At 38.0% G+C, this 13,682-nt stretch overlaps 1 protein-coding gene across 8 annotated transcripts in view; it reads left to right on the forward strand.

The window, feature by feature from the left end:
• pcdh19 (protocadherin 19) overlaps positions 1 to 13,682 on the forward strand; it is a 78,732-nt gene that overhangs the window by 36,737 nt on the left and 28,313 nt on the right. For 4 of the 8 annotated variants that reach the window (XM_015388545.1, XM_015388581.1, XM_015388562.1 and 1 more), the window contains exons 3-4: positions 5,688 to 5,746; positions 9,694 to 9,878. In XM_015388545.1, the coding sequence (XP_015244031.1) occupies positions 5,688 to 5,746; positions 9,694 to 9,878 (244 nt within the window). The remainder of the gene's footprint in view (positions 1 to 5,687; positions 5,747 to 9,693; positions 9,879 to 13,682) is intronic. The other 4 variants (XM_015388555.1, XM_015388590.1, XM_015388572.1 and 1 more) reach the window with 1 other exon arrangement.

Here is a 13,682-nt window from a genome sequence, read left to right on the forward strand (position 1 = left end):
GGCTACAGAAATAGAGAAGAAAAAGTATTTTGTGGCTTCCTTTTTAGTTTAACCTAATGTTCAATCACACTTTATGTTTCAGGGAAGAGACCAGCTGTGACACCTTTTTTTTCCCCCTTTTCTCTCCTATTCGTGTGACATCTGCTGAACTTGTCGGGTGTTTACTGGTGTAACGACTGGTGTCTTTACCCTCCTGCCACCCCCTCTCCTCTCTCTGATGCTCCCACCCGTGCCCCCATGCAATGAATACACTTGCATCCAGACTGTTGAAGCAATTGTCACGCTGGAAGGAAGGCAAATCAAATCTTATGGCAGCAACTAGGCAAGGAGATTGCTTTTCCTCTCAGTTGCAGAGAAGCGAGTCCAGCACTCCCCCTGGTTTTGATTCAGGAAAAGAAGAGATGGCTGAAAAGTGGAAAGCTACTCAGCTCCACCAACTATCCTGTTGGGAAGATAGCCTCCCCCCTCCAACCTCTTTCCACCCCCCACACTCACCCTGCCAATACCCATCAGTCACTTGGCGACACAGGGGACGACATTCCTGCCTCCAGTTGTTTAGATGAAACAGAACAATAATTAGGGGAATAGAGCAGCTCCGGCCACTGAGCTGGGGCCACTCAGATCACAACAACACATTGTCCAACCTTATTAAACAGCCATTTGTGGCATCCTCACTGTCGTTAGGCAGTCATCGTCCTCTTGCATGAAACTTGACCTCCCTTTAAGACATATTGACATGTCCTCCATTTTGAGGTCACTTAGAAATGGACGGGGGGACATTACATGTCTTTACAGGAAGCCTGGACTAATGCAGCCAATTCTTTTTCAGAATAGGACTTCTTGAGTGACTCATCAGTGCCCTCCCCTGACGATATATTGTTTATTTCCCTTTGACAATTTAATAAGCTGAGAAAATAGGCCACATTCTTTGATTAATGGGAAGCTGTAGTTTGGAAGAATAGCTGAAGTGGAAGTAATGAGGAAGCAAACGGCAAAGAGCTTCTTCAGTGCATCTTTTGTCAGGATTCAGAGGCAGGGCTGGATTAGTATTGACTTAAAGCTCTTTTCAGGTCTGAATAAGTATAGGCAAGGAAAATTGAATATTGAAAAATAGTTTGTTGTTTATAGTCTTACCTATTTTGTGGTATATTTTAGTAAACTCTGAAACTTCTATCTTTACATTTTTTTTATTCTTTCTTTTTTTCATCCTTTTCTTATTCCTTCCTCTCCTTTGTTATTAAATCCCTGCTTAGTGCTAACTAGTGCAGTTTCTTTTTTCTGTCCTTCCATCTATCTATCTTCTTTTCATGTATTCTTTCATACTTCTATGCCCATTGTTTTGTTTTTCTTTTTTTACCTTTTTCTTCTTTTATTGTTTCCTTTTTTCAAAATGTTTCTTCCTCTTCCTTCCTTATTTTTCTTTTCCTTTTCTCCCTTTCTTCCTTGTATTAAATGTTGTTGTTATTTTTTCCTTCAACTTTTCTTGTTTATTACAGTCTTTCATTTGATCCCCTTTTCCTTCCAACCTTTAATATTTTCTTTTTCATTTATTCTTCCTTTCTGAACTTTTCCATTTAAGTAAATGAGTTGAAATAAACTGAGAACTTAATTTAGCTAAGAAGTACTATAGGATTTCAATGCAAATACATTGTAAGAACTCTTCTGTGTGCTCTATTGAAGGAGACAATAACACTAAGAACACAGTAAAAGAAACCAAAGTTCTATTTAAGGACAAGGATAAGTTCCAGAAGATTGTGCATGGGGGCATACTTGTGTCCTCTGCGGGCAGCTTTTAACCAAAACATGCCAACCAAACCAATTACAGGCTGTTGCCTGAATGGCATTCACGAGAAATTTTCTTTCTGGTCTTTTAAATGAAGTTTTCCTCTTGCTACTCATGCCTTGCATTTTCATTAGTCTCTCAGTGAAGGTGCACCCACTGTGGCAGATGAGGCATTTTAATTTCTGTGTGCTAGGATCATAGAGGAGCATAAATGCAGTACAAAAATGATGCATTCACCATACAGTGTTGAAGTTTGATATCATACAGACTATTCCATATCTAGTGTGATAGTCATATGAGAATATGGTGCCATTTATGGGACGTGTTTAACAGACCAACCAATACAGGTGCATCTTGAAGATTCGCTCCTGTTTATGATTTAATTAAACAAGAATTTGACTTGCATTGTGCTGCTGCTACTATTAACATTGATATTTAATGGAGTCAAGCCGAATGGGAACAGAGGGAGTCAAGGGTAATACAAATGAACAAGCACTGCATGCCCTAGATTATTTGATACTACTAAAATGTTAATTACATTCCTTTTCATGAATTATCTCCTATAGTATTGACTTAAAATTTAATTAGGGGTAAATTGTTAAAGAGAAAAAGGACTTTCAAAGTAATGCATTATAATTAAATAAAGAACCTATGCCCATTTGTTAGTTTAGATTATAAATTGCATTTAATAAGTGGACTTTAAAAGAAGGACATACCTCTAAAGCTCAATTTTGGAACAGAGACCAAACACATCACACTGACACACGTTTAGGCCTAGATTTGGCAACTTGCTGATGTTCCATCGAAGCATCAGAAAGAGAAGAAAAAAGATTTAACAGGCTTTAAATGTGGTATGAGTTTTGATGCCATGCTGGGTGGTCTGAACATTTCAGAAAATGCTGATATAAATTAATTTTCATACAAAACCTTCTCATAGGTTCACAGATAATTGTTTGAAAAGGAGCAAGTATTCACAAAGCAGCAATTGTATGGACAAAAATACTCAGAGCAGCAGAAGACCACAACAGGTACCACACCTGGGGTTAAAGAGCAGAAAAAAAGGTTGCCAATGATGATACTGAATTAAAACATTTTTTTTCCAGTCCAATGAGTCTGCAACACATAATTATTAGGGTCAGTTTGCTCTGGACAACCTGATAACATGGTTTAATCAAGTTTAGACTGCTGGTGATGCAACAGTGAGAAGGATGGTTTCCTGCTATGGTATCCCCCTGGTGCCAACTGAGCATTGTTATATTACACAGCCTTCTTGGGTTTGGATGATCATCTTGATCCCATCATGACAGCTTCTAACTATACTTTTCTTCCTGCTTGATAATGCACCTTTTCACAAAGCTCAAGCTAATCTAATTTTAAACTCTTAAGTGTGACAGTGACTTCACAATTTGATTTTACCATCATCAGATTTTAATCTATTAAATTAACTGCGGGATGTTTTCGAACAGGAGATTTGCATCCAAGATGTGTAGCTAGATAGACATAAAATTACTCAATCTGGATTATTTAGACCAATTTTTTTATGTTTCTAACACATTGTTCATTTAGGCAGTGCTCAAGTTAAAGGGGGTCCGAATATTTCAATCTACCCAATTTTTTTACAATGAAGCCTCTTTCAAACAGAAATTAGCAGGTTAACACAGGTCTTTTCAAATATGGCTCGACCCTCTAACAATCAGCATTTGGCTCCCTTCCCATTGGCAAACAAAGCTGTGTCTAATCCTCAGCTGGCAAACTGTGTGACATCTGTCCCCCCGCAGCTGCATGTCTGGTGATGGGATCACGCTGGATTAGCATTGAAGATGTCACCAGTTTGACAGAAATCAGGAAAGTAAACAATGGAGAGCAACATGGAAGTAACTTAGGGTATAGTAAGTGTTCTTTATTGCTTCGTTCATTTGTTCCTCCGAATTTCTCCCACCATATTTATTAATGTAAGCAGAGTTGTCTTGGCTTGTTAGATCAGACGTGAATGGCACAGTGCGTTGAAGTCCATACGTTGCGTATGATTGACCCAAGGATCGACCCAAGTCAGATGTTGCCAATGTGTGCTAAACGAAGCCGAGCAGTTTGAAGGCGATTTTAACGCGTGTTTCTTTCTGAGTTGTTTGAACCAGGTGGACGTGGGTCAGTGAGCTGTTTCCACTACCACTAACGTCGATTTAAAGGGTTTTTTTTCCCGGCAGTTGGGAAAGGGGTATAACTGAAGTATATTTTTTACGATTAGATACTAGTGTGGTACAGTTTGTGAAAAAGCAGACTTTGTGTTTACTTCCAGAACAACTTGTATCATGGTTGCGTATCTTTTACACCAAAGAAGGTAGTTCCTTATAGTCACCTGTCTGTTGGTAACCACAGTAAAATATAGATTTGAGATATAGATTATATACAAATATAAGCCTTTTCTTATTCTTTAAGATTTTTAAGTCTTGGACTTTTTAAAGTTGTAGTCTCTGAAGTGATACTGGTGCCAAGCATTTTGTAATACAAAAAAGTATACCCTGTTGGTGCTGCTGATTTTTAATCTTATCTATATTTTAATTAAGTTCACCTAGCTTCCACATATCAGGGCTAATGCAAATATGCAAACAAAGTCAAGCCATTCTTTGAGAATTATTTAACTAATTTAACTTCACAAATTGATATATTGTTATTAACTTGAGTATTTATTTGCTTCTAAAATGGAATTGATGCAGACTGGAACCCAGTAGCAATACATTGTCTCAAAAATGTGAAACCAGTTACCATCTGACAAGGCCAATGTTTGCACATTTATACTCAGTTTTAGTCCAAATGTGTTTTTCCACTACTTATTATAGCTGCACAGGCCCACTGCTGCCTCAACAGCAGGCCTGCATCACATTGCTGGTCCACATGATGATTAGAAACAGCATTCACCGTTTTTTAACGTTAGGAAGGAGGTTTTCTTTTTTCTTTTAGCAAAGCTTTGATGCTGGTTTGCCATATATACCTTGGAAATCAGCAAGATACAGTATCTCCACTGTGGAATTTTAAGTGAAGACTGTTTTCTTTCTGCAGAAACACCTGCTTCGTATCCAACTTTGTCTGAAGAGTCATTTCTTGGCCTGATGCAGAAAGGGGAAATTCCTGGGAGAGGTCTTTGATATGCCACTGCTCTTTGACGTCTCACCTAGTGTCAATAGATGTTTGGCAGATGTGGAAGGGCTACCTACAAAAAGTACTCTCACTTCTCTTGTCATAGATGCTACCAACTAAATAAATGTTGAATTAATCACCCAAGGATCCCTTTGAACTGTGTTCTTTAAAACGGGTCAGAGATCTATGGCATCCATATTTTCTAAGCCTTTTCATCTAAAATTGCAGAATAAAGATTCCCTCGCTACTCTTAATTTCATCTACTGCTCTGATATGTATTTATTTATTTAATATTTCAACATTAATATCTTTCGAAACACTGGAAAGGTGAGGAGTTCAGAGTGGAAAAAAGACAGCAAAGTTTTCTTTTTCTTCTTCAATCTGCATGATAGTCTGTCCTCCCTAATGACTTTATTTTAAAGACAGTGGGCTGACCAGCAGGGTGGGGAGGGAGCATGGGATCGGGAGTGGGCAGGGCAAAGAGGAGAAGAGAGCTCCGCTTGCCGCAGCACTCTCCATCGCTGCTCTCAGCTCTCAGTCAGCGTCTCTGTGTGTGTGCTTTGAAAGAGAATAGGAATCAGCTCTTTGAAAGCCGAGGCAGCTCACCAGGGCCTTTGTGTAAAATAACATTTCTACTGAAAGCCAATTACTGCTAACATTATTTTGGTTGCTCCCATTATTAAAAGTACCTCTCTCTGTTGCCCCCATCATCCCCCCAACCCCCCCCCCCCCCCCCCCCCCCCCCTCCCTCTTCATCACTCTCTTGCAGACTGAGAATTATTCCATTGATTCCAGTTATGTGAACAGCAGAGCCCACCTCATTAAAAGGTATGTCTTGATTAGGAATTGTTACCAGCACCTCATTACCATTGTTATCTGTAATTGTTTTATCTTAATGAGAGCACCAGCCACAGTTAGTGCAGCTTGCATGTGTTCCTGCAAATGTAATTCAAAAGGGGTGGATAATACTTTTGTGTAAATAATGTTATCCTAATAACATTCAGCAGAGCACAGTAGAAACAAATCTTTAAAAAATGCTTATGTTTAGATTATTTTGTGTAAGATCAATCAGTTTATTTGCAGCTCACATGGGTTATTTTACATCATCTTATGGTTTCCAAATTTCTAAAAGTCTAAATCTGCTACATAAATTCAAATGTCCAACAAAACAAGAAAGGAGGAAATTAATTGCATTGCATCTTCTTACAGATTACAACAAAAAAATATAATTATAATTGATGATTATATATATAATATTGTAAATGCAAAGAGCAATTACCATTCTGTATTAGACATGAACTGGTCAGGATTTTTGTAGCCGAGTGTTGATCACCGATCACAAAATCACTATCTGTTGATCACAGAATCAAATTCATAAATTCTTCCACTGCTTTTTTTGTGGTTAAGGAGATGACCTTTTTTAATCAAAATGGTAGAGAACATAATGTTGACAAATGATGAAGCGAAAATGCTCTTAAGAGGTTTGTGGTGGCATTAAAAAAATGTTTTGATTTAGCCCTAGAAGGACAGTTTCACCATCATACCTCCAGCGCAGACACTGATCAGCATTTGCCTTCTTAGAAGGAAACAGGGAGTGAAAGTTGGAGGGAGGACTTTGAAAAAGAGAGGTAGAGATAAAACATGACAGGAAAGATGGAAGAACAATTCAGTAAGTAAACACAACTATATGATATAAATACACAAAAGAGATAACAGGAGCATGGAAACCAAGTATTAAAAAGGGATACAATTTGCGGAGGTCAGAAGAGAGGCAAAAAAGGATCATACAAAGAAGGATAAAAGGATTTCTCAGAAAATAACATATTTTTTTTTTGTCTTTTTCCGTGTTAACTGTTGAAAGATAACGCTGATACTTAGATTGTTGAAAAAACGAATATTTCTTAGATTAAAACCGCAAATTACCAAGTGGTATAGTAGTAATACTGTTCTTCAGCTGCAAGATTTTGAGAAAGGCTAGAATAAAGCAGCACCTGAGCAACAACAAAAAATCTCTCAAGCTGGTCAAGGTAACAGTTTTATGAATTGTATACACTTGAGATCTCCTTGTGTGAAGAACCAAAGAAAAAGTATTTTCTTTGTGCATTGTTGTTCAGCCCACTCGATGAAAGAAACTTGATAGGGTTGCAGGAATTCAGCAGCAGGATTTTGATGAGGGTCATATAGAAATTCCCTCCAGACACAGGAGAACTTAAAACTATCCTGACTACGGCCCTCAGTTTTACCTGCAGTTAAACAATCAAGCCATTCTTTTGCTCGAGGCTATGCCGCCCTTTTGAAAACCCATTAAGGCAATTCCCCCCTTTTACCCCACCCTTCAAAAAGATTCCTTGCATTAATATAAACAAAAAGCATTCAAGTGTGGGCCTCTGCAGGATACTACAAAGAAATCCCCTCAGGAGCCAGGGAGCCTATGGTCTGGGACAGGTGCAATTACAGTGATAACATCAGAAAGCCGGCATTACCTCCGCTGCGGTCCTCTCTCTCTCCCAGCTTAGAATATGTTCAGCTTGGGTTGAGGAATGCAACTACCTTGTACTGTCCTTCACTCCCCCCTGTTCCACCTTTTACTTTACAGCACCTTTTTGTTTACGCTGCTTTTTCCACAAAGCTGTATGTCTTATTTTTGTTTCCTGCAAGAACAAGTTTATTCCACTTTAGTGTTGTTTGTAAAGTAGAATTTGTTCCAGTGGGAAGGAAATCAAACGAGGGGAAATCATGCTGTTACTGTGCAGCTGTTGATGTGCCCCCACACCCCGCCATCTTTATTGACTGTGAGCCCCAAACAAGACAGATGCTCAGTTTGTATGCTTCCAGCGCCTTTCTTCATCCTTCTTCCTTCCAGGAATTCCTGATTACTGCAGTATTTGTTTGATTGTAGTGAGTGAGCGCCTCCTGTTTGTCGTTGCAATGTCCTTGAAGTCAGCGCATCCATCCACTATGTCCCCGTCTAAATCACTGCATGCCTTCTTTTGTGAAGATCAAAAATGTGTGCCTAATCCATAAAAGCTCTCAGAAGATTTGCACTTACTCTTTATCTTGTAGGAACTGCAAACAAAAGCAAGTCAGAGACTTATACAATCAAAGATGTTGTATTTAAAGGTGACTTACTCTAAAAAAATGTATGTAATTTATGTTTAAATCAGTGCAAATGAACCATGTTTAGGGATGCATTGGTCACAAATTTATGGGAAATGACTAACCTTCATTTTTTAAACACTTTGAAAAGCCGATAAACATTTTAACAACTTTATATTTCTATCAGAAAGTGTTAAAAAAAATTTAGTTTTAGCCAGGATATTTGGGAGATTAATTATTTTTATTTGGTATAAAATATGGTTTTGATATTTTTTATTCTTCACAACATAGAAATCACAGGATTTAAATTATGTTCCATTCTAGCATTTGAAGATAATCTGTCTCCAGGTTAGATTCCACTCTGGAACTCCCATTTTGTATGTGCGATGCTATTTGATAATTTTCTGCTTTTAATATGTTGCCATACACTTAAATCAGAACATATAAGTTTCATTCTAATCACAGTAACATATTTTTAGTTATAAATTGTAATGGTTTTCTTTTAAGCGTTTGAAATATATTTGAATTCTTGTTGATTATTGAAAAGAAATTACTCTATAAAGCATATGAAATTTTCTTTTAGTGTGTACAAACTGGTTGGTTAAAGAAAATTTTAGATCAGATGGACCAAAACTACAGATACAAATTGTAATCACCAAAGTAACCATTAGTGATTAGCTATTCTAACTGTAAACAGCATTGTCTTTGTATTACCCAAAGAATATAGACCTTTAAACCTAATTTATAGTTTAGTGAAAGTGTGCCACATTTTAAATCCGGCAAATTCTATAACTGACATGGACTGAAAGCTTAAATAAGACAAAAGAGAACCTTTGCTGTGATACGTTTAACCTTCTTGTTATCTACTTGCAGAGCTTTTTTGTCCTGCTTTCTTGAAGCCTGCAGGCATGTTTGGACATTTTAAAAACGTGCATTCCTTTTTAAAAGCTTCGCAAACCTGAGTGCCTCCTCTGACTTATTTTTGTAAACACATCTTTGAAACTGAAAGCATCTTACTTTGAGTTTTCACTCAGTTACAGCCTCCAAACCTAAGAGTGTTATCGCCACAGCCATGAAAATCTTAAAACCTACTCTTATCTGCTGAAAACAGCTTTAGGTCAGTTTGTTCCTTCGTTTAAACTCTTAAAGGGCATGATGTCCTCGGCCAGTGTATATGCACCTAGAAAATCAGGTATGAAACAAACCAAAACTCAAAAGTATAAAATGGTGAGGAACAAAATTATTAGGTCACATTCTCTCTGTCCAAGCAGTTTGGATTAACAGACTCCTTAGAAAATATATTATTTAAATTTCCTATAACTTCTTACGTGTTTTTTTGTTTTCTATGACACTTCACTGTTACTGAAAACAGCTAACATTAAGTCTTCTTCCTGCAGTAATAACTTCCATTCCAAAGATGCTGTTCTAAGCAAAACCAGTTTGAGCTTAAGAACTCACTGATTTGAAAAAGATTGGACTATGGGGTGTCAAACATGGGTACACACATAAATCAGTTTCTCTGTGCATTTCTAACCAAGATACATGCTGTTTGAGGGTGCAAAGGAGATTACAAAAAAATGGACAACTAGTCACAAACCATAGAGGTACAAGGCATAAAGAACACCACGGTAGAAAAGGTGATGTGACAGTTAATCAACATTTCCCTTTTCTCCCTTCTGGCCCCCATGTAGCACATCAACGTTCAAGGACCTGGAGGGCAACAGTCTGAAGGACAGCGGCCATGAGGAGAGCGACCAGACCGACAGCGAACATGACGTCCAGAGAGGACACTATGTTGACACGGCTGTCAATGACATGCTGAACATGACCGCCCCCCCTAATGTTTGCCAGCTGCCAGACCAAGGTAAGGAAGCATTTGCTTGTTATTATGTGTGCAGGCTGTGCACGTTAAGAGGTGTGGAGGATGTTGTTTCCATTTTCAAGAAAGGACTGATATGGATTTTTGTATTTGTGTGTACCTGAGTCCATTTTAACTCAACCAGAGCATCTTTTAGGAGCCATTATGCCCACTAAAGGTATCAGATGTGTATGAATAACATCACAGGCTGTTTTTTTGTCTTTGAAGTCTTGCTCTGAGCTAATGTGAGGGATCTCTGACAGATAAGGCCACCCTTTGATACCAGCTTAGGCAACTTTATTGACTGATAGTAGCCAAGTCTGCTCTTGAAGCCAGACCGACTTCAGACGTAGTTGAATAGCAGCAATTAGGCTCACATTCATAGTTAAAAGAAATACTGTCCATTGTGCTCTAAACCTTTACTCAGTGAGATAATTTAGCAATAAATTAACGGTCATATTGTATTTCTGATAGGCCGTTTAAAAAGAGACATCTATTCTATTGGTCCAATTCAAATGGAGAAATAATTATTTTACTTAACTACTAAAGAACTGTTTACACAGGTGCTCAGGCGCACTGGAAAACAAATGAGAATCTTTTGAAACTACTGAATATGATCTTAAAATTTAGTTTCATCACTGAAGCAGAAGAATAAAGCATTTTTCCTTAAAGCAATAACTGAATATATCCCTTTAATTTGTTTCTTTCTGTATCTTACATTTGCTCTAGTTTCTTCAGCTTTTGTAAAGGTTGTCTTTAATCTACTGGTGTAAGATAAAAATTATTTCTGTTCTCTTTATACTAACACTGCCCTAGAAATGGCTGTCTAGTTGCTTGCCACGTTATTCTCTTGCTCATTCAGTTCATATTAGGTTCAGGTTTTAATGAACCAAAGATAAAAAATACGAATCAAGAATGCATATGGTGTGATTTATTTGAATTATTTAGCAATCTATTTTTACCAGTACCCTGTTAAGTATGTGTGTGTGGCTTAAAAAGCAGTAATAGATGTCTGCAGGCTCATCCTGGCGTTTATACCCAGCCAGATGCCACACTTGGAGCGGTTTTGCTGTTTATGCTGTTTGACCGGGGAATAATAACATCATACAACCTTCATTTTATGTTGATTGAGAATGGAGCAATACAGATGCATCTGTCTTTTTGGCCGGCAGCTCTTGTTTTATTTTATTGGGGTTGTTTTTTTAAATAACATGGCAGAGAAATGCAGATGGAGGTATAGGGGGTCAGGATGAATGTTGACCATTAGAACCAACTTGTTTCAGGTTTTTTCAGGTGGCGTTTGACTGTAATAAGCATTGAAACGTGAATTGACTATATATTGGTTGCCAACTGTAATTACTTTACAACCTGCAAAAAAATCTCATGCCTCCAAAGAATGCACATTGACAGGTTTTCTGGTTGTGGGATCTCATTATTGGAGACAATTAGAAATAATGTACATGAGGAATATTACAAGGGGGAGAGCTCTCTGAGGCGGTGCGTTTTTCATTAACACCGCCAATGATTGTATCTGTTTCAGCAAAATAGAAGCGTGTCTCCTGAATGTCTAATGCAGCACAACACTGCTGGTAAACAGAACAAGAGGCTATTTCACAGTGCTGTCCATTCTTTTGACCAGAGCAAAATAGATGATAACAGAGTTATCTGTTCGGAATTGCAATGTGTTCGTTCTCTTTGGCTTTTTCTTCTCTTAGTCTTTCATCTCGACTTGCTCCTGAGTCATTTTTCCTCCAACCTTTCTTTTTTTATTAAAGTTTCAACATAGTATGGGAGTTTGTTGAAATTTATGGAATAGTTTTTACTTCTCTATAATGAATAAATCAGGAGAAATCAAATCCTTAATTCTTGCCACTGTTTTCTAAAAATTGTATCAATTTATGCATCCTATCCATCTGCTCACATGCTCATCTAATTATATCCTTTTATCCATCCATCCATCCATCCATCGATCCATCCATCCATCCATCCATCCATCCATCCATCCATCCATCCATCCATCCATCCANTCCATCCATCCATCCATCCATCCATCCATCCATCCATCCATCCATCCATCCATCCATCCATCCATCCATCCATCCATCCATCCATCCATCCACCTATCCATCCATCCATCCATCCATCCATCCATCCATCCATCCATCCACCTATTCGACCATCCAACCAGGGACCTGTTAATCAGTGTTTATTAATCGTTCTATCCATCTCATCTACTAATCCTTTCATCTATCTGTTCATTTGTTCATCATTCCATGTATTTATACATCTTATTTTTCAACTATCTGCCATTCTTAATATTGTTCAACAATTCCCTCATCCATTTCAACCATCCATTTATCCATCTGTCATCTCATCAGTACACCCACCAATCAGATTCTTCCTTGTCTTTTTCCATTCGTTAATAGATGTTAAAACCATCCATTATTTTGTTCCTTTGTCCTTCCTTTGTTGCTTCCTTCCTTGCCTGCTTCGTTCCTTCCTTCCTCTGACTCTCTGGAACGTAATGGTTGTCCAGAATCTTTTTTCCTATTGTTTTGGATGTCAATCTGCCAAAGTGGTCATGCCAGAGGGGCTTTTCATAGTTGTTAAATGATTTGCCCAAAGATGACATGCAGAAATGTAATGACATGGTGAATGAAATCATCCCCTGTTTCCATCTCAGTGGTCTAATTACACAGTTAAAGGGCAAAGAAGGCTGACAATGATGGGCAGACGATGCACAGTTGGAACTGACTTGCCCGGTTTGTAAGACTTTTACATGAGCCGAAATTCTCCGGAGCTCCTCTGGAGAACACCGTAGCTCTGTCATTTCCCTGCTGCTTTTTTACCCATTCATAATAACTGACTCAAGCACGAAGTCGGAACAACAACATTGAGGCTTATTTGAGATGAGAGGTGGAATTGCTACACATAATGTGATGTGTTTTTACATGGATATCCTCTGCTTTAATTGACAAAAATGAACACCTTTTCTGGTGTGTGAAAGGAGAGAGATTTTTTAGAAAACAAACAAGCATCTTTCCTAAACACACCGCTGTTTAGATGTCTTCAGGGAGTAAACCTCCTGTGTTGCGTGCTGTGCCTCTCATGCCAGCTAAAGCAGAAAAGAAGTTGAGGGACAGCAATTGCCAAAGGACTATAGCAGCACCTACTTATTGTGTGTCTGTGTTTGATTTTCATTGTTCTGTTTTCTTGTGTTGATAAGTGCCAAGAACAAAAGAAAGCTGTAACAGGAAAGAGAGGAAGGGTTAAACTCCAGGGCTTTTCACCATGCAAATGTTTACCATTCCCAGTGCCATGTAAAGAATTTGTGTGCTCGGAATACAAACCATTACCTTTAGACAAAGACTCAGCCTTCCCTTCATTCTTTTGACTTTTATGTGGGAATGTAATTGTGTAAAGAAATTCAGTTACTAACTAGCCACATCACAGTGAGCATTTTTGTGTCCTTGATCAAGAAGCAAGGGCGAATCCAAGAAGTTTTTTAAGGGGTGAGCAGATGGGGATCACTGATATTCATGGCAAAACAAAACAAAAATCCATTTTAAGAGTTTAAGGCATTTTTGAATAGGCATGTTGCCATAGCAGAAGTTAGAAATGAGATCCAATTAAACATATGACAAAAATATTTAAAATTTACTTGTAAGTGCATGATTTTACCTCCTTAATATTATGTGTCCATAATTTCGAATTGGTCTGAGACCTTTGATTTTTGATCTAAATGTTCGCTCTTGCTTTTGTTTGACAGACATAAAAAAATTGAGGAGTCACAGAAAAAAAAGAAAAGAA

The sequence above is a fragment of the Cyprinodon variegatus genome, unplaced genomic scaffold (assembly GCF_000732505.1).
Source record: "Cyprinodon variegatus isolate N-32 unplaced genomic scaffold, C_variegatus-1.0 Scaffold19, whole genome shotgun sequence".
Classification (NCBI taxonomy): Eukaryota; Metazoa; Chordata; class Actinopteri; order Cyprinodontiformes; family Cyprinodontidae; genus Cyprinodon; species Cyprinodon variegatus.